The sequence below is a fragment of the Myotis brandtii genome, unplaced genomic scaffold, assembly GCF_000412655.1.
Source record: "Myotis brandtii unplaced genomic scaffold, ASM41265v1 scaffold115, whole genome shotgun sequence".
Taxonomy (NCBI): Eukaryota; Metazoa; Chordata; class Mammalia; order Chiroptera; family Vespertilionidae; genus Myotis; species Myotis brandtii.
Window position 1 is genome coordinate 15,853,181 of NW_005353967.1, and position 21,441 is coordinate 15,874,621.

Consider the following 21,441-nt stretch of genomic DNA (forward strand, 5'->3'; position numbering starts at 1 on the left):
TATATATATTTTAATATATATATATATTATATCTATATATATTAAAATATATATATATTTTCTGGCTAAGGATCTTCATTTTCTTAAGTTTTGTGGCTTTTAAAGAAATCCTAACAATAACATTTGAGGGTGTTTTATTATTTGGAAGGCAGATGCATTTTGACAAAGAATTAAAGCTTTCATAATTTCTTGCTGGTTGCTATATGCAAGGCCATAGTAAAGATCCTCAAAACTCACAGAGGCAGATGCAGGGCAGTCCCAAGGCTCCTTCCCTCACCAGCAACTCCCTCAGCATAGCAGCGTGGAATCTGCATTGGTTCAGTATGCGCCTCTGGCAGACTGTTGAAAGTAAGGAATATATAAATGTGCATGAATAGCTTAAACTAAGAGTCTCCAAAATGGGATTTATGTTACTCACATGCTATATTTATTTTTCATCCCCAAATCTATATATATAAAAGCCTAAGCAACCGAACAACCAATCGACTGGTTGCTATGACATGCACTGACCACCAAGGGCAGACGCTCAATGCAGGAGCTGCCCCCTGGTGGTCAGAGCGCTCCCTCAGTGGGAGTGCCCCTCAGCTGACCAAACCATCCGGGAGGCCCACCAGTCTGGCAGCAGCCACTCACTCCCTCAGTAGTCCTGCAAGTCCAATCTCTGGAGAATGGGCCAGGCTCCGATGGACCGATGCCGTCGGCACAATCCTGACAGCGTCGCTGGCCTCCTGGAAGTTGGCCTCGGGCACTGCGGCTGCTTCCCCTCCCTAGATGCTCCACAAGGAAGAAACGATATAAAAGTGGCTGCCAGGTGGCTCTCGACAACCGACAACCGGCATGAACGTCAGCGGGGACAGATCCGGATCCTGGGCTGGCAAGGGCGCCCTCCTGGAGGGCCGATCGCATCCTGTCCCCCCCGCCCCCCTTGGGAAGGGCGCCAGAAGCAGGGCTCATGGCTGGCGAATGCCGCTATGGCGGTGTGAGCCTCTCCCAATCAAGACTGACTGGGCACAAGCCTGCGGGGGGTGTGCAGCAGGGCCAGGATGAGCAGGAGTGGCAGGCAGCATTGAACTGCCAGTTTTGGGCCAATCCCCCAGGCCACGCTGAGGGACCCCACCCGTGCACAAATTTGTGCACCGGTCCTCTAGTTTAGAAATAAATTAAGATTTCCTAATCTTTAATTTGTGAATTGGCAATAGCACATGCATGCAATTTTCTGAGCAGGGCTGTTGAAGGCAGGACACAGTGAACATCACTCATTCATAGAGTCGCCAGGAGTTGGAGCCAACTCAATAGAACGTTTTGTGCACAGCCTGTGTTAGAAGTGCATGTTTGGTCATTTTTGCTGACAGAGACACTGGGTTACCCCCAGGTAGCTAAGGGTCATCTTATTACAATTTTCATTGCTGTTAGGATATGTATTCTTGTTTTCCAAGTCTCCATCTATCATGCCCTTTAGATTATCCATATCTTTATAATAGGCTGACTTATGCCACCAAGAGGCCCTTCCTGACATTTGTCATACTTATATAGAAATATGTATTTTTATGAGAGGAAAACTGGAGCAGTTCCTTTTTGTGGTGAGACATTGTATTCTATGAGAGAACAACTCTGGTGTCACAGCCATTAGAAAGCTGCTTTGGGGCCAGGTTCAAATCCTGACCCTGCTGCTTCCTGGCTGTGAGACCTCCTGGACAAGTTATTTTAGTTCCGATGCCACCAAGTTACACTTTCTAAAAAATGAGGCACAGTAGTACCCACTTCATTGGTTTGTTGTGATGGTTGAATTAGATAATTCTAATTAATGGTATAGCTATATGGTGAAGCCTCTAGAACAGTGGTCAGCAAACTGCGGCTTGCGAGCCACATGCGGCTCTGTGGCCCCTTGAGTGTGGCTCTTCCACAAAATACCACGTGCAGGCGCGCACATACAGTGCGATTGAAACTTCGTGGCCCATTCACAGAAGTCAGTATTTTGTGGAAGAGCCACACTCAAGGGGCCAAAGAGCCGCATGTGGTTCGTGAGCCGCAGTTTTCTGACCACTGCTCTAGAACTGTGTCTGAATATACTAAGTTCTCAGTCTAAGTTGACTTTTGTGAGTGTATATGAATGGATTTCCATATATAGAGAATATATTGTATGTACATAGGTGGAAAGCAAATTGCATTTGGTCTGGACAAATGAAGCTACTGGCGCAGGGGTAAAATCCTGGTCTTATAAACAATTCCTTGAAGATTTCTAGGAACGCTTTTAGACTACTAGAACAGTTTATAGTACAGGTAACGTTGCCTGCAGCCTAGACTTGTAATGGAACTTCTCTACACCATCAGTGTTAAGGGACAGGGTTAATATTTCTTTTTCTTTTTGCTCCTCTGAATGGATGAATTCCACTACCCTATCTTCAGTTTCACTGATTCCTTCTTCCATTAAGCTAGTCTGCTGTTGAACCCTTCTATTGTATTTTTCATTCCAGTGATTACATTCTCCAGCTCTGTGATTTGTTTGGTACTTTTAAATATGTTCTGTCTCTTTGTTGAAATACTTTGTTTATATATTGCTCTCCTGACCTTGGTGAGCATCTTTATGACCATGATTTTGAACTCTCTATCAGATTAATTACTTATCTTTATTTCATTAAGATTAGTTTCTGGAGATTTACCTTTTTATTTGCAACATAGTCTCCTGTTTCTTCCTTTTTTTCATAGTCTTCTGTTGGTTTCTGTGCATTACATAAAAGAGACACCTCTCCCAGTCTGACAGACTAGTCTTGTGTGGGAGATGAACTTCATTAATCAGCCCGGCCCAAGCTTCTGGTTGCTCTTAAACATTTGACATTGTTCAAGTTGCTGTCTTTGTCCTTAGTGGCCCCAGTACTTGAGGCTGTACCAGACCCATCAGTGCCCTGAAAGGTGGGGGGGAGATGATCTCAGTTTACACCTAGATTTGGGCTGATAGAAGGCAGAAGCAGGGGAAGCATGCAGTCAAATCTTTTCCAGGGAACAACTAGGAGCTAGGGCCCCAGCCGTGGGCAAACTACGGCCCACGGGCCAGATCCGGCCCGTTTGAAATGAATAAAACTAAAAAAAAAAAAGACCGTACCCTTTTTGTAATGATGTTTACTTTGAATTTATATTAGTTCACACAAACACTCCATCCATGCTTTTGTTCCGGCGGCCCGGTCCAGTTTAAGAACGTAATGATGTCTTTGAATTTATATTAGTTCACACAAACACTCCATCCATGCTTTTGTTCCGGCCCTCCGGTCCAGTTTAAGAACCCATTGTGGCCCTCGAGTCAAAAAGTTTGCCCACCCCTGAGCTAGGCTTTTATTTGCTCGCTCCTTCTGTGCTGAACTTCAGTGGGATAGTTATAGTGAATGATCATGTGCACACCCATCAGCTGCTGCTTTATTCACTACAGTCCTTGAGAAGGCAAGCCCCATTGGCTGTCAGAGCTGGGTGATCCAGGAACCTTTCCCTTGGGTAGCACCAGACATGTGTTCAAGATCCTTCCAGAGAGAGGCTGGTGATTTGGTTTTATGTTGGAGGGAACTGGAGTGAGAAGGGGGAAGCTTACTGGCTCCCAGGTCCAACCAGCCCCTAGATTCATGCTAATTAGAAACTGAACCCGCTGGTAATAGGTTGTTTGCAGTCAAATCCTTTCCAGGGAAGGACTGGGAGATGAGTCTCTGCCTGCATCCTCTACACTGAGCCCCGGGGAGGTGGCCATAGTGCATGCTTGTGTGACCATTAAGAACTGCTTTGTTTGCTATAATCCTGTGGGACTCATAGATACAAGAACCTTTGGCTTTCAGAGCTAGGTATTTAGGGAGCCTTAAAAGTTGGGGTACTAGATGTGTGATCCAGTCCCTTTACTACTTAGGGAGAAGCTGGGAGTTGGGGGTTCTCTCCAGATTGTATGGCTCTGTGCTGAGGAAGGGGTTTATGGATGAGAGTGTGTCTCAGCCTTTCCCATTTTCATGTGGTATCTTCTCATTCAGGAAGTTTCAGGATTTGTCTCAGGGAATTGCTATAGATGACATCATTTGGTGCTTCGATGAGATGGGGGGATGTTCAGGAGACTCCTATGTCACCATTTTGGTCTCTCTTCTCAAACTTAGTAGAGTTTTACCCTAAGCAGTTCAGATTCTCTTATGTGCTCAATGCATCTTTTTCTAGTGTACATATTTCACTAATGTTGCTTGTCTTCAAGGTAAATGAGTTATAGTAACAAAAAAGGAAAGAGTCATGGGGCCCACTGGAGTTTATCATATGTTAGTGGGAGGGGCATCATAAGTAGAAATAGTTTTTTTGCTAGTAATTATTTTTTCTAATACTTATCCAAAAACTATTTAAAACTTTATTATTCACACTTATTAAACTTTTTGTGTTTATTTATTTATGCTTTTTTTGGGGGTGTATAAATGGATGTTGCTGAATGAGTTGATTTATGTAAAGCCTTTGTCATGGAATAGTCTGATTGAAGCATCAGTATTTCCTTTTCCTTTTCAATCACTGAGAGTTATGAGGCAGGCCTGAAGGCCTGGAGAAAGCCCAGAGTTGGAATGGACTGTGAATCCTATAAAGAAAAGCAGAGCCTTTTCTTGGCCCTGCATTTTACCCATCATTACTCAATATGCAACTTCGTTATGTGTTCTAGGGAAGGAAATATCCTGGGTTTTATTTAATTTTGTGTAATAAATGAAATTGGATTCCTATTTTGTAAAATCAAAAACCCATTCTTTCTGTGAAGAAGCTTTCATGATAAAAACTTTTGCATGGTCTCAGTAAAAATTTGCAGTAAAGCTTTCAATACTTATATAATAATTATTCAATATAATTTCATAATTTATCTTTTTCTGTTTTTGGATTTTTGCTTGTTTGTTTTTTAGACAGAAATATTTTCCAAGAGATTGACACACTTTTGAAAATTAGATTAACTAGGATAAAATATTCTGTTTTATTTAGTTGATACTCAGATAATTTTTGAGTTAAAGTCTTCCCTTTCTGCTCAACCAAATTACTTTCCTTCACTTGCGTTCCCAGATGCTTGACACCTGCACTGGGGAGGCTGCTATTTGAGTAAGAGCCGTAAAGGACTAAGATGCCATTTCAGAGGACTGATAGCATTGCCCCTGGGAACATAGTAGCTCCTCTCCCAATGGAAGAGGTAGAGCTTGTCCTGTTTGTTTATTAACTTATTTATTGATTTTAGAGAAAGGGAGGAAGGGAGGGAGATAAAAAGAGGGAGGGACAAAGATAGATAGATAGAGAGATAGATAGAGAGATAGATAGAGAGAAATATCGATGTGAGAGGTACACATCGACTGGTTACCTCCTACATGCACCCGACCAGGGTCCAGGGATCAAACTTGCAATTGAGGTATGTGCCCTTGACCGGGAATTGAACCCAAGACCCTTTGGTCCACAGGCCAACACTCTAACCATTGAACAACTGGCCAGTGCACCTTCTCCTCCTTTTATAAAAGAAGTTTTTAGGGTAAGTCAATTGAGCTTTTGCAACTTTTCTGCAGGGCTGTCTTGGGCATAAAGTTAAACACATCTGATGTATTTAGAGAGCCAACTTTTCATTCTGCAGATGGATGGTTGGTTGGAAAGCTGTCCCCAAGGAAAATTAACTGTTGGAACTGGTAGGACCTACTGAGGTTGACTTAGAGAATTAATTATTTTAATTATTGATCCCAAAGATCACATTAAGAGTATACTTCTTACTGTGCAAATAGTATCAATGGAGTTATTAACCAAAACAGACTTAAACTTGAATACAGAAATTAGAGAAATGGTTTATTAGTTGTAGAACCCATGTTATAAAAGCAAGTCCAAGTAGAGCATCTGTGCAAAAACAAGACAGCACAACAAATAGTGAACTCAAAGGAAATGTAGAAACTTTGTCACAGACCCGAGTTTAATGGACCTGAGCTGTGTAATGTGATGCTGTTACTAAGAAGAAGGGTAGTTAGCATGATGCTTTTCTTCATTATTAATAGAGTCTTCATAAATTAGTTTTCTTTGAAGGAGAATGTTTGTTTTTCTACACTTTAGAACTATTAAGGAAAAAGGAAAGCAACGCAGAGGGCCAAAAGGACTTCGGAAGAAAGTTTATAAGAGTAGGGGTTATTCAGCAACTGTTAAAATGTGTCTTGACCGAAACCGGTTTGGCTCAGTGGATGGAGCGTCGGCCTGCGGACTGAAGGGGCCCAGGGTCGATTCCGGTCAAGGGCATGTACCTTGGTTGCGGGCACATCCCCGGTGGGGGGTGTGCAGGAGGCAGCTGATCGATGTTTCTCTCTCATCGATGTTTCTGGCTCTCTGTCTCTCTCCCTTCCTCTCTGTAAAAAATCAATAAAATATATTTAAAAAAATTAAAAAAAAATGTGTCTTGATGGTTTTGTGTTCTCTTGCGGAGTTTAAAGAGCAGTCATAATATTTCTTCTTATCTGCAGGAAAGCCATTAAGTGAGAATCAACAGTTCATTACGAAAGACTCAGTGGGAACTGCCAGATTTCTGTGACATCTACATTTCATTTCAAGCCACATACCCGAAACCATCACCTTCTGTCTAGGCAACAGGAGAAGGGAATGTGTGGGCCAGCAATGTTTGACAGAGGAAAATATCTGTTTATCTTTCTTTGAATAGAGGAAAGAGATCTGTAACTAGTAAGAAGCAAGATTTGTTTAACACTTGAATTGAGCTTGGCTGGTGCTTTTATCCTTGAATACCGTTTGCTGGCTGTAGAAGTAGGAAGAAAATAGAGCAAGGCTCTGGAGCTTGGCTCTGTTGGTTGGCCCCGACTTTGTGTGTTCAAGTCTAATTAGTCAGGGGATGGCACATTGAATTATAAGACTTGGCCCACAGACTATGTGAAATGTCATCTTTGTTTTTTTGCCCCTAAACTTTGTACTGGACAGCAAGTTTGAAATAGCATCAGCTGAAATACCAGTGGGTAGGAAACCCATAAAGGACAGATTTATTACAAAATACAGATGTCCAGGTTTTAAAAAACGTTTTCTGAAGCGTTTTGAAATTAATGCATTATGGGTATTGACTGATTCTGGGGTTTTATGTTTTTCTTGGGAAGCTTGACATTTTTTCAAGCAGTTGTATATACACCCAGTATTTCTAGCATTCTATCACTTTGGATAGTATCGAAAGGGACAAATACCTCTGCAGTTGCTTTTCTGACATTTAAAACTGGTGTTCTATTTCTTCAGTTGCTAAGGTAACCCACAGCAGAAGTGCTGGTGGTGGACAGAATGTACTTCAAAATAGGCCCACGGCAAATTGGTGAGATTGCTTTAGAGCACTTAGCCACGCACATGCACACAGATCTGCATCATTTGTGAGGTTTAACTCCTTAATTTAAGCATGTTTTCTCTCTCTTCCATCCCCTTTTTTTAGCTTTTCATGTTTAAGGAATGGCTTTTTTTTTTTTGGCAGTAAAGAATTTAATATAACTCTTAAGGAAACGGATACTCTTTCCTCTGCCAATTGAAGTTGTAGCTCATCTCCACCGTTTAATAGTTCTCAGTCTGGGCCGTTGGACTCGCAGCTCCGGCGTTCAGTGCAACGGCAGTGAGTAGACCCCGCCTGGCCGCAGTGGAGTGACCAGTTTTCTGGTTGCGTTTGATATCAGACTCACATTGCAGACTTTCAAAGCCCATTTTATTTCTGCTCGTCAGTAATAAAACTGGATTGCATTGTATTTTCATTTGTCCCTGAAACAAAACAGAGTTCCTGGTGGGTGGATTGGAGGGTGCCTGTGGTGTGAGAGAGAGCAGAGAATGCCTGGTGCATTTAGGCTGGCAGCAAATATCTAATGAATGCATGAATGGGGATGCAATCATAGTCTTGAAGAAATATTAACAGATGAAAAAAAATCACTGCGCAGTCTGGAAAGGGCGCATGACATGATTGCTGCTGATGGCACCGGACGAGCGCCTGTGCCTGAGGCCTGGGCTGAAGCACATTTGCCTAATGGCACAGCTGGTGTCCGACACTGATGCAATTACAGTGCCTCCTAAGCAGACAGCTAGTTCCCTTAAATTATGCTTTTAAATTATAACCCAAAGAAAACTGTTCTCAAATGTACCACATATCAATTTAGTGACTGTTCATTATATTTTTTGGTATTAAAAGATCAGACAAATATGTAGGACTGATAAGTCCCCCAGTACTGGCTTTCCTCATTCTCACGAACTCTGTCCCATGTAGTATTTTCCTGGCAGACTCCTGACAATCCCAGTAGGAGGTCGGGAAGATTTCACTTTCCTTCTACAGATCATGCAGCTTTTAAAGCTTGAGGACTAAGTGGTCTGCTCAAAGCTACATCTCTGTATGCGTTCAGATCCAGACATGTCACCCTTTTAGCCTGTTCCCCTTTGCACTCAATGGTGTTGTGTCTGGATTCGTAATATCTTGTATCAATGTCCGTATTTTAGAATTCAGCCTGAACATGTGAAGGCCGGACATTAGATTGCCATCTTTGAATTCTGATAAAGACGTTTTCATGTTTCCATTGAGTTAGTACTAGTTCCACGAGGTAAAATAAAGTAGAACCCGCCTAGGTGAGATGTGAACGCCATGAAGTGCACTCCAGTGTTGTGTATCGCAATGCACGTTTTCCGGAATAACTGTGTGTGCGATTGGTGTCTTCCCAGGTTACTTTCAGTCAGGGGTGGTTGTCAGCTGAGTGTCCCAAGTGCATCCGTTGCAGAAAAGAAGACTCAGGAAACTAAAACCTGCCATTATGCTTGTTTCACTTCCCTTCTACCTTTTGGCTTTATGCGCCACCCACGCCCGCCATGCCTGCGTTGTGCTCCCTGGAGGCACGTCCCGTTTCCATCTCTTTCCTCTGAGCGTATTTATATTTGTAATTCCTGTCCTGGAGTGACCAACCTCCGGTCTTGCGTGGAAGGCTGATTTGTTTACGCACACACCAAAGCCCTGGTTAGACCGTCTAAATCAGTGGTTCCCAACCTTCTGGCCCTTTAAATACAGTTCCTCATGTTGTGACCCAACCATAAAATTATTTTCATTGCTACTTCATAACTGTAATGTTGCTACTGTTATGAATCGCCATGTAAATATCTGATATGCAGGATGGTCTTAGGCGACCCCTGTGAAAGGGTCGTTCGACCGCCAAAGGGGTCGCGACCCACAGGTTGAGAACCGCTGGTCTAAATGGAAGATGCCGTAGACATGACCTCTCCTTCCATTCTCATTGAGAGTCCTAAAAAAGTGTGAGATGCCGGGTTCTCTCTTCAACTTTCCGTGTACGTTTTGGTACTTTTTTATTTTTCATTCTCTTTATGTTTTATTCATCATTTTGGCATTTTATCAACATCTTTACATTTTCAGGTCATGAAAGGTGAGTAGGTTGGATTAACCGGCAGAGCAGTGTTCTTGGAGGTAGGGCACATTGTTTCTTTATTTCTATTCACCCTCTTTATGTCAAGCCTAGAACTGTCGTCATCAGACAGTGATTTCACAGATATTTATTTTACTCTGAACAAAAGTGGGCTGACTGTGTGCTTCTCAAAGACAAGGGCCGTGTTCATCTCTGTGGCCACAGGGCCTGGCATATAGTGTTACCAGAGTAAAAGAGGCCGTTCACTCGTACCCATTAAAGCCCAATTAAATTTGAACAGGAGTTATAGCAAAGAAAGTCGAGGTTAATTAGTTGAGGAAATGGTGCTAAGCCTGGAATCACAGGTGAGCTAGTGCTAACCACTGGCTTCCAGGGGATGAGTTATATAGGGGAAAACCATTAATCATGGTGGCTAACAGAGTTGGGGTCATGGGCTCTGCTGCTTGGTTGGGGCCAGGGTAGGGCATCAGATCCTGACATCAAACATGGCATTGTTCTGTCTGTTTTCCTGAGGGAGTGGTTCACAAGGTCATGGGCCTGGGGCTGATGTTATCTTTAATTTGACCAAACTCTGTTTCTGTGGTCAAAAGACCTGAGGCTTTCTTCTTGCCACAGTTTGATGCTGACCAGAATTTGATGTCCTAAGGACTTAATGATTAAGGAAGGGAATGGACGGAAAGAAAGGAGAAAGGGTCATGTTAAAAAAATGGAGTTTCCTCACGGTTACCATCGTAGTAGTTTCATTCAGTGTGTATCTACTGAATGACTTAGATGCTCAAATTGAGACTTCCGTGAAGTACATATGTGTGACTTTGGAAACCAGAGTTATTTATTTTAATGAATTAGATTTATGTGAATTAAAAAATTATTCTTTATAAACTTACAGTGTTGAATATATTTTAGTGGCTCCACTCAGGAGTTACAAAACATTACTAAACCCTACAATGTAGAACTACTTCTGAATTAATTTGTGTTTAAAAACATCATTTACTTCTAGATTATTGTGCCCATCACATTTTAGCTTTAATATGTTAAAATGTATTAGTAGTTTCTAATATTTTGCTCAATGTTTAAGGCTATATCCTGGCTTAGCGGTAAGTAATATGAATTTAAAATAACTTGCCAAAGTCACAAACATTGTTTTTTGTTCTTATTTATTGGTGAAACTTTTTTACCTAAAAGCTGATTGGGAAGACAGAGGTATAAATAGAAAACATATATTTTGTTAACCACTTATTTATTTAAGGTGAGAGATACCAACCCTGACTTTGCATAAGAATCTTGGGAATCTTCAGAAAAGATGGATGCTTGGACTCTGACCCAGAAATTCTGTTTTAATTGTTCTGGGGAGGACCTTTAACACAACTGTGTCTTTTATTGTGTATGTGTGTGTATTTAGTCTGACCAACAGTGTGAGAGTTTTTTTGGGGGTTGGGGTGGGTGGCAGGGGGAGCTGTTTCCTCCACCAAGAGAGCTTTCCAAGTCTATCCTGTTAGTCCAGCTCCCTGTCCTCTCCTTGCTGGCTCCATCCTCACATCGAGTTCAATGGGAGACAACAGAAGGCACTCTCCTCCCTCCTCCTCCCCCCACCCCTCCCTTTTCCAGAACCTGCCCACTTCCTGGGAGATGGGAAGGCAGGGGGAGAGAGGTCTTCTAATGTTGGAAGAAAAAAAAAAAGAGGAAGAAACTGAGCGAAATGTTTTAAGAGAGCACTTTCTCATTCAGTATAAAAGTTCTGAGCACAGAATCAGGCAAACAGCTTGAAATAGGAAACATTATGACATATATAAATTATCCTGCTTGTTATAGAGTTTCAGATTCTTAACAGCAGCCAGGAAGACAAGCTTTGAAAAGGGGTTATGCAATTTGGCAGAGGTAGAGGTGTTCAATTAAAATGAAACACCCCTTCCTCCCCCACCCCTCCCCCCAATAAATAGGTCTCTTCCTGTTTGGCTGGTGCCAGGAGTTATTTGAACTAAAGGGTAACCACAACAGAATGACTAAGGATTGCTCTAATGGCAAATATTAAAAGGTGTGACGTATAACATCCTGGGCACTAGATCACCCAGACACAAAAAGGAACTGAGCAGGCTGTGTCGTTCAGTCAACATTCCCATCAGGGCATAGAGGCTCATCTGCCCCAGGCAGGGAAGGAGGCTCAAAGCCCAGGCCCCTCACTCGGACACTCCTCAGTTTCTCTGCCTGGAAAACCGGGCTGGCGCATCAAAGACATCAAGGTCCTAAGAGTGTTCATCCCTGCCTTGGGTTTTTCAGGAAAAGGCTATATGGAATGCGGCGCACACCAGGAGGCCTTCCAGAGGGCCTGAGGCCATGTGCAGGGTTGGCCTGTTTGGTTATTACTTAAGGACAGTGATTTATATTTACTGCCCAGTCCAAATTTAAGGTTATTATCATACCTGTATAAGGTTTGACTATGCCTTTCAATTAGCAAAAATTCAGGTTGGAAGATTGAAAAATAAATTACTAAGCCCTCGTGAATTTACATTCATTACTAGATAAAATATGAATTAGTACAACCATTTTAGAAAACACAGAGCCATAATCCAATAAATTACTGCATGTTTATTCCAACAGATCTTGAATGTTAGAATTTTCATGTTTAGTTTGTTAAGATTAGGCTTGTTTTAAGGTGTGTCTTGATGTCTATGGAGTTTACAGCCCTAGGATTTTTAAAAATGTAGGCAAATTAGTTCTTTTGCATATTTCCAACATAATGTTTATCATGGATGACTTGGGTTCCAGACACTGGGTCATTGCCATAGAAATACAGGTGCATGAACTCTATACAAACCAGGCATTTTAAACATACACAAATAACTGAGATTTTGCCATTCAACTCCACAAATACCAAATGACTTCAGTTTGCCAGATAGGATGCTGGATGTTATGAATAAAAAACTTCAAGGACCCCCTTAACCTGTAAGATGGTACAGCTAGGAAACAATCATGATATATAGAGCGGCAATCACCACAATGAAACCAAGACATTCAGCTATACCAGGAGCTGGGGTGGCTTTGGCAACACTGAAATAATCCCTCAGATCTAATAGATGGGTGAAGTTGGCGGGGGAGCGGGGGTGGACACCATGGTCTTCAGTTTCCTGGACAGGTGAAGCCCCTTTCTGCCCAGTTTCTCACCAGAGGACAAAGGGTGGAAACGGAGGCTGCTTTCCAGCGCTGGCCTCTGAGAGCCTGCCCTACTGCAGTGGCACCATCTCCTCAGGGGTGTCTGTTTCCAAAGCGTGGTCTGTTCCTAGCCCTTGTTTTCCCTGGAAGACTTGGCGGCATGTGAGTGAAAGGGGATGCGGACGTGCCCCCTAGTGGTGGAAAGAACCCTGTATCAGCAAGGAGGGGACCTGGCTCCAGCAGCTACTGGCTACCCGACCTTGGGCAGATCACTGAGCTCTCCACGTCTGTAAATGAGGTGTTGGATTCGATGCTTATGGTGGTTCCTCCAGCTCTGCCATTCTTACTATGTCCAATGCGTGGTCTCTGATAACATGTGTGAGACCGAGTTTGGAAACAGGGACTAACATGGGTTTGTCTTCTTTTCAGTTACTCTTCCCAGAGAGTCCCTGCTCCACCTGGCTGTGCGCTGGGGCCTGCCGAAGCTGTCCCAGTTCCTCGTGTGTCTCCCGGGGGGCGCTCAGGCCTTGGCTTTACCCAACGAAGAGGGTGCCACGCCAGTAGACTTGGCTTTAAATGGTGGGCACTCCACGCTGGCTGGCAGCATCACAAAGTGAGTCTGGCTACTTGGTAGTTTCTCTCGTCGTCTGTTTCTATAAGGTCTGCAGAGCATTATGGAAAAAATGGGTAATATTGGTTTATGTTTTACCTTTAGTTCTCATGTATAAAGTACATACACAGATATACGGGGATATTTGGCATTAACACTTTATGGGGGAGAAAGAGGCAGGGAAAAAAGTCTCAAAATCTCTATAGTTAGCTATACTTAATAGTAATTAATAACCCCTACTTATTTTTGGGGTTTCAGCTTACATATCACTTCTTCAGAGATGCCTTTTGTGTTATGGTCTTTTATGATTATTAATTCACAATAGTAATTGTGACTAAAATTATTCACAATATTCACTGTAATTTAGAATTTTATATATATAGTGATCACCTGTTTCATATGTCTCCCTCCTAAATCTGAGGGCTGAAACCATTTATGTTTTACCCACCCCCGTGTTCAGCACATAACACTCACTGAAAGAATGTAAGTTTTTGTTGAATCAATGACTGACAGACAAACCCTAAAACACTATAAAGTCAATGGGTGGTTATCGGGATCTAGTGAAATAATTTATCAACTGTAATGTTGTCTATGTTGATGATGATATCCACACTTTCAATGAATTATGAGTATATTGCTACATGGTTCAGATTGGTCATTATTCTTAAGCTATGAAAAGAGGATTCATATATGGTAATTTTCTTCACTTAACATATGGTAAAAAAAAGTCCTTCAGGCAAATGGGAAAGTATATTAAAAATTCCAAAGTGCTACATAAATATTAAGTGTTGTCAGCATTATTATAGTATTACTGGACTTGTTTCTCTTGTTTGGCTCATAGAACTCAATGTAATTAATTTATGGTTTTATGATCCATTCATGGATCTTTATAAAAATATATTTTTATTGATCTCAGGAAAAGAGAGAGAGAGAGAGAAACATCAATGATGAGAGAGAAGCATTGATTGGCTGCCTCCTGCACCCCCTCACTGGGGATCAAGCCCGAAACCTGGGCACATGCCCTGACTGGGAATCGAACCATGACCTCCTGGTTCATAGGTCCATACTCAACCACTGAGCCACACTGGGTGGGCCATATATGGATCTTGGAGTAGAAGTCAGAGCTTTCTTTTTTTGTGTGTTTTCCCCCCCTCATTTGGTCAAATGATCACCAACCAAGGAAAGAACCCATCCACAGAGAATTGCCCTTTTCTTTGCTCTGCCATGACCCAGCAGGACTGCTTCTTTCAACTTAGTGACTGTTCCATTGAGTTCCTGGAGGCTGACTTCTTCATCTTGTAGCTTTTATCTTTCTTCTGGGTCCAAGACCAGAAGATATTATGTGTTTTAAAAGTTTACACCTCTAATAAATCCATTCATGTGTGGGATTAGAAGTAGACTGACTGTCAGCTAAATTTAGAGCTTCCATTTTCTAAATTAATAGCAGTGATCTGATTGCTCAGGCTCAGAGCCCATTGTCCATTTGTCTCAGCGGCTTGTCATTGGAATAGGAAGTTGTTTCCTGGACGATTCCAGAGTCCCTGCCAGGTATTAGTGCCAAGAGGTTAGGAAGATGCCCCAAACCTTAGAGCATAAGTGCTCTTTCTGGATCTCTTTTTGTCACTCTCTATGATGGCGATTACATTTATTGGATTGGAAGTACACTGCGTTTCTGAAAGGCACACGTTCATGAACAGAATGAGGCCATGGAGAGGAAAGAGGCAGAGCACTAGTTCTGTGACACAGGGAACCTGGGAGCGAGCTGCTGGGGTGTGACATGCTGAGGGCTGTCACCTGGGAGCAACTCACATTTATTTATTCTTTTTATTGCATGAGCTGATAAGCCATCCCGGATACTATGATACTACCCATGAAGCCTACATATAGCCAATAAATGTGGAACTGTTCTTAGCCAAAACAGAACAGAAAATAAGCGGGTATTCAGGAACTTAGTTTGGGAATATTGTGCCTTTGTTTATGGGAGTGTATTCAAGAATGAAATAGAATCAAATTTATGCATGTTTTCATTTGCATGAGAAAATGACTTACAGCAGCAGGCCAGTGTGTTTTGAATATCTCACTGTTTGTAACATCCAAACCTTACCATGTTCCCTGGAGAGCCTATCTGTTTTCCACTGTAATCATCTAATAAACTGGTGGCTGCCTGCTAATTTGTTCTACTTGTGGCCCCATTAAAGGGAGAGGCATCTTTTCAGATTGAAAGGAGAATGAAACATTGAGGTAAAGTCAATACTGTTTCATTATTTATATAAATCTTTAAGGTATATGATATATGTAAATGGCTTTTCAATTGATAGCTCCTCTCGGTGGAAAAAGAAAGATGGCTTTATTAGAGCCTGTTTCCATGACTTTACGTACTTACTAGTATGTCAGCAGGTGGCTTTCGAGGACCTTTTTGCCAGTTGGATTTGTGATATCAGGGGCAGTGGGATTTGGGGGGGGGGCGGCGGGGGAGTGCTTCCAAAGCTGTGCGTGGGTTTTGATTTGTGACGTTCAGTTTCCAGGGCAGACGTTCCCCAGGCTTCTCCCGAGTGCAGCTCAGCGAAGATGCCTTCCTGCAGTATATTCACGCGTCAGGAACGCTGACCCTGACGCTTCACCACACGGCCGAGCATTTGTTGGAGGCAGACATTAAACTCTTCAGGAAATACTTTTGGGATAGAGCCTTTCTCATCAAGGTTTGTGCCCTGTTATTCTAGTGTACAATAACCGCGCCTGGAGAGTGCAGGCAACACTCATTGTTTGGGGAACAGCATTTTCCTAATAGAAGCTTGGGGGGCAGGGAATTGGAAACTGTTATGCAGTAGAATGAAGATTATTATGTAATATTTGGGCAGTAGAAAATAGGAATTTATATAGTGTTCTGGTTTCTTTTGCTTTTTATGAGCTTGCTTTGTCATTGGTGGACTTTAAAAATTCTAACATTGGGTATTTTCTATTAATGTATTGGTTATGCTATAATTCTTATCTAAAGCAGTGTATTTGGGGTAATGTTACTTGTGTAATATCTACTGTGGGTTTCTTATGGCTTAGGTGTAGCTAAGCATTTGCCCCAGGGTGCAGATTCTTCCTGAGAGGGGTCTCGACACTTGAAACCAGTTCTTTTTCAGAGAAGTTTCCCTCCCCCCGCCCACAGGCCCCACACACAGCATTGGGTGCCACCATAGCATGCCCTTCTCAGGGTTCAAGATGTTTCATCTTCACTATTTTTATTTTTTGGGTGGAATCTGGAAGAATATAAAGAATATTTACATCTCTTAATTATTATTAAGCAAAATGTTCTTTTGAGTAAAAGGGCTGAGTCAGTCTAGTTGAGAGTACTCAGGGGTGTCAGGGTTCACCCACAGATCCCGTGACCCTGTGCTCTCAGGCATGTCCATTCATAAGGCTCGGGCTTTATGGCGTATAGACTTCACAGAGCACACAGTTCAGGAGACTCATCTTGTTACTTATCACAGTTCTTGCCAAATGAAAGATTTAGCTCAAAACATTATCTCTAAAATGCAGATTATTGTTGGCTTTTTCCATATAGGGTTTTATTTAAACAACTAGAATGAAACATGCTCTTCAGGGTATGAACTACTTCCTTTTGTTGGATTTTAGGACATTTAGTGTGTAATTTTCTGGCATACGGTGTTTCCTGTTTTGCTTACGGGTACTTGTCATTTAAAGATACTAAGCCTTCAGCCATCCCTGGCTTCTCCCCCGGCACCTGGTGTGGCTGTCCCGGCCGGGCACAGGCTTGGCCTGGGAAGCAGCACTGCTCGAGATGCACTCTGCTCCGTGCAGGCCCTTCAGGGCGGAGCTCAGCAACATGTGTGTCCCCGGGTGGCAGCACGGCACCTGGTGACGCACTCCTGAGAAGGATGGAGCAAGCTCTGTGTACAGCAACCATTATTGAACTTTCTTTCCATTATAAAATCCTCCAACTTCTTAGTTTGGATTTGTGATTTTGCATAACACATTTGAGATAGCACTGATCAACCTTGGGGAAGATTTAGGAGGAGTAAATGTCGATGCTCTAATATTATTTCATAGTGGACTTGACAATAACGAAGACCAAATGGAAATTGCTTTCCAGTTACTTGGAGATTTTCACTTCATGAAAAACACTGAGAAAGTTTGTTTATGACATAACGTTGTTAAAAGAATCAGTTACAATGGCATGGCCTTTTGTTCCAGGTCTTAGCACCCCTCTTTTTCTTCCTCCCCCGAGGGGTGTGGCTGGGTAGTGAGTGGGGAGACCCGGAGGGAGCAAGGCTGAGATTCTTTAGAACATCCAAAGGCATTAAATCTTACCTGCCCACCAAATGTTTTTATGGGATTATTGAATCTAAATTTTTTGGTGGCACGTACTGCTTACTTGGTTAGATGTTATTTTAAACGTGAGCAGGTGGTAATTGTTATATAGGTTATCCACGCCAAAGCTTTACAATTTTGGGTAACAAATATGAGATTATGCATTATTATAAATATTCATGCTTTCTTAAGTCTTAGATTTCTAAAAGTCTATTTTTAATATGTTTTTATTGCTTTTAGAGAGAGAGGAAAGGAGAGGAATAGAGAGATAAAGACATGGATGAGAGAGACACATTGATCAGCTGCCTCCTGTATGCCCCCCACCAGGGATCTAGCCTGAACCCAGGCATGTGCCCTGACTGGGAATCAAACTGGGGACTTCTTGGTTCATGTGCTGATGCTCAACCATTGAGCCACACCAGCCAGGCTAAAACTCTATTTTTATATCTGACTTGATCTGAGGGGCTAATTCATTCTTGGTGAACCACAGTATCACTAAGGAGGCAACTTCAGTCTCAGGGTTTGGGTATTGCACAGTGATCTGCAGCTTCCAGAACAACGGCAAAACCTTGCTGCAGAACCTACGTGTGCTGTGCCACACCCAAGAGCCCTTCGGCCGACCCCACTCAGAGACACACTTGTGCAGACTTGTAAAGGATTCGTGTCCTCACATCCTCTTACAGCGGCACTGGCGGACTGGAAATTTGTAATGGATATTAAACGTTAGACAATGACAGGTTGGTGCTACATATCCAAACTGTGAAGGGAGATATTAGAAGATTAAATACTAGGCAAAAACCTTAGCTCTGTCTTTTAATCCAGTTTTAGCTCTCTCCCTGCAGCAGCATTTTGTCCATCAGAATGCTGAGAAATGATACACGTCATGTCATGCCAAGGGGTTGCAGACATCTGTGTCTGTGGTAGGGTTGTCTAGGTTTGCCCATGTGTTCAATTTGGAGCAAGTGTTGCTGCAGTCTTGGGTGGTTTTACCATGTGACTCATTAACACATAATTCTGTTTTTCTTCACATCTTCACTGGCTGTGGGAAATCCATTTCAATAGAAAATACAGAGGGCTCCAAAGAGGACAGCTTCTCTTTAAGGTTCACAAACTTAGTCTCGGCCAGGGACAGCCCGCACCTGTGTGTGTCAGCGTGCAGCCCAAGGCCCATGCTCAGCCTTGTTGTCATGAGGGCTGTGGTCATCCCCCATCATTTGGGTCCCGGAGATCCCTGAGTCTTAGGGTGTAGATGGGGGTTGGGCTAGGTGGGCAGATGCATAAAACAGTGGCCATTCTTTCTGGTTTCAAGACTTTGTTCTCTGTCCCCCTTTTTGGTTCACGTATCACGTTCTGAGAACCTTGTCGTGACCTGGGAAGCAGGAGAGGATTAGTTTCAGGGACGGTTTTGGCCCATGCCTCCAGGTTCCCCCTACATCTCTCACCGTCTTCCTGGGGTGCTGCCTATCTTTCCCCACCTCCCCAGACCATGCCTCTGGGCTGTCCCTGCTCTGAGGTCCTTGAATGTGATTTTTATCTCTTTGTTGCAGATTTGAGGCCTCAATTGGCATTCAGTGATTTTTTTCTCTTGCTTCCTTAGACTCTTGAAGAGCAAGAAACCAGGCCGGAGGAAAGATCAGATATGCCCTCCAGTGCTGCAGAAACCGAAGAAGGTATGCATGCTCCTTCTCCCCCCTGGAGCTCAGAAAGTGCACAAGACTAGCTGGCTCCCTGGGCTTGAAGTGCACAGTGAAGAAGAGCCAGGATGAGGGGGATCAGAGGCAAGGTCAGGGTTGTGGGCGACCACGTGGCCCCTGGGTCCTCTGACAGCGTCACATGAAATATACTGTTTTCCAACTTTTGTTTAACAATTAGCGTCCACTGAGTGCTGTTTGCCAGGCCCTGGGCCAGGTCCTCCCACTCTCCTGATCTTCAGGACACTCTCCTGACACACCGATTACCATCCTCATTTTCAAGTTCGGTTTGTTCATCCCATTCAGTCCTTCATCACTCGCTTGTTCCTTAGCTTGTTTCACATTGTGGAGCCTCTACTCTGTGCTGGGTAATGGGTCTTGAAGAAGATGGAGGATGTGAAGGTATCTCTGTTGTCACGAGGGCTGCGGGCAGCACCCCTGGCATGTAGAGGCAAGGGGCAGGGCTGCGGGATGTTCTGCAGGGTACGGACAGCCTGCCCCGCCCGGGTTGTCCTGCCCCGTGTGTGGTTCACCGTCCTGAGGAAGCTTCAGAGACTGAAGCTACAAATCTACTCGAGGTGGGAGTCCTGGCAGAAGGTATACTTTTTGCAACACATCGTCACTCCTCTTTTCCATGTCACAACACATGGAATCATGTTGATGCTGCACTTGTGCATAGAACCCAGCTCATTTGCCAGGATGTGGTACTTTCTTATTTTCTCCAACTAAGAAGTTTACCTGGGCAAGCAATCTCTACCTCAGTTCAGGTTCTCTCCTCTTTACATACACACATAAGTCTGATCTGTTAGTGAGTCCTGGTAATAAACACAAGTTGTGATTCTAGGGAGCATTCTCACCTCTATCGTTGAACATTCCCATACTTGTTATATGGAATGGATTCGGACTTTTTTATTGTTGTTTTTGTTTTATTTTCTAAAACAGTAGTTCCAAGAATCTGACTACATCACTATGTCTTCTAGGATAGTTAGGGCAAAGGTTTTGTAGATTGAAATACATATTATCTTTTATCAGTTTCCTTTTGCTTTATATGTTAGAGTATTGTTTTTATTTTTTTGAAATTATATGTGAGGATAGGGTTATTATTTGGGTACATTATCTTGTAAATCCAGGATAGTGGAGGGGGCATTACAAACTATCTGTTCATGTAAAGAGGCAACACATTGTCACTCCTCTTTTCCACGTCGTAACACATGGAATCCTATTGATGCCTCAGTCTGAGAGGGCTGAGAGCCACCATACTAGATGCTGGGGTTAGGGAGAGAAAATAGGACGAGATCCTTGTTCCTAAGCCACCAGTTGTTGACTGCTGGTTTATACCTTTGATTCTTCTTGTAATAAGCCACACAGATTAGTTGCATTCCAGGTATTTGTCAGGTAGTATAATCTTAAACTCTTTGATCCCATGTTCGGTAAAACTTTATCTTGGAGAAGGAAAGTGTGTGGCATGTTGTCAGACGCCTGTGTGGCCCACCCACATTGCACACACTCCTGGGTTAAGCTCACCAGCTGAGCTCCCTACCCAGCGGCACCCGTGAGGGCCCCGCAGAAGTGCCCTCACTGTTCTCTCCTGTGGGTGATGTGCTGGCCCCGTTGAGGGAGCTGCCGCTTGCCCGGCCTGCTAGGCGGTGGTGGGTAACTTCACACTTTCTTTGGAAGACCTGAAGGGGAAGCCTCTTCTGGTCTCATGTCAGGAATGCTGGCTTCTTCTGAGCATTTGGCTGGCTTTACTGCTCTAACTGGGACGGATCAGGTTTCTTGCTTCTAGTTGGCTGATAAAAAGTTGGAGCTAAGTTTCTGGCCAGCCAGTTGCAAATGTGTAGGGTACTGCTAGATGCGTTTTTGCATTACCGTTATTTCTTAAGCCCTCACCCTTGTTTTTCCTTATTTTTTTTTCAAGTCAACTTCCAATTTTTAATTAATGTCTTTTTATTCCCCTGTATTACACCATTGAATGAATTGAGAACAAAAATAAGGTCTAAATATGTACTTAAATTCTAAGTTCTTGCCCTTACAGGGTGAACAATTTGAGATTGTGGCAGGAAAACAAGCTGTCCCAGCACATTATGATAAGTGCTACGGGAGTAATGTGGCTCTAGCACGATGAGAACTCTGTGGAGTGTGATGGAAGGCTTCCTGGAGGAGGTGACCCTGGAGCTGTGATCTAATAGAGGGAAGGGAATCTAGATAGGGGAAATACATGCAATACAGAGTCCTGAACCAGTTTATGCATGATGCATTGGGGAGTGGGGGGGCGGGGGGGGGG

The 21,441-nt window shown here is 43.1% G+C and overlaps 1 protein-coding gene across 6 annotated transcripts in view; it reads left to right on the plus strand.

The window, feature by feature from the left end:
• Positions 1 to 21,441, plus strand: part of ARHGEF28 (Rho guanine nucleotide exchange factor (GEF) 28) — a 224,342-nt gene that overhangs the window by 58,534 nt on the left and 144,367 nt on the right. For all 6 annotated transcript variants that reach the window (XM_014549703.1, XM_014549713.1, XM_014549710.1 and 3 more), the window contains exons 4-6: positions 12,966 to 13,149; positions 15,665 to 15,845; positions 19,064 to 19,136. In XM_014549703.1, coding sequence (XP_014405189.1) covers positions 12,966 to 13,149; positions 15,665 to 15,845; positions 19,064 to 19,136 — 438 coding nt within the window. The remainder of the gene's footprint in view (positions 1 to 12,965; positions 13,150 to 15,664; positions 15,846 to 19,063; positions 19,137 to 21,441) is intronic.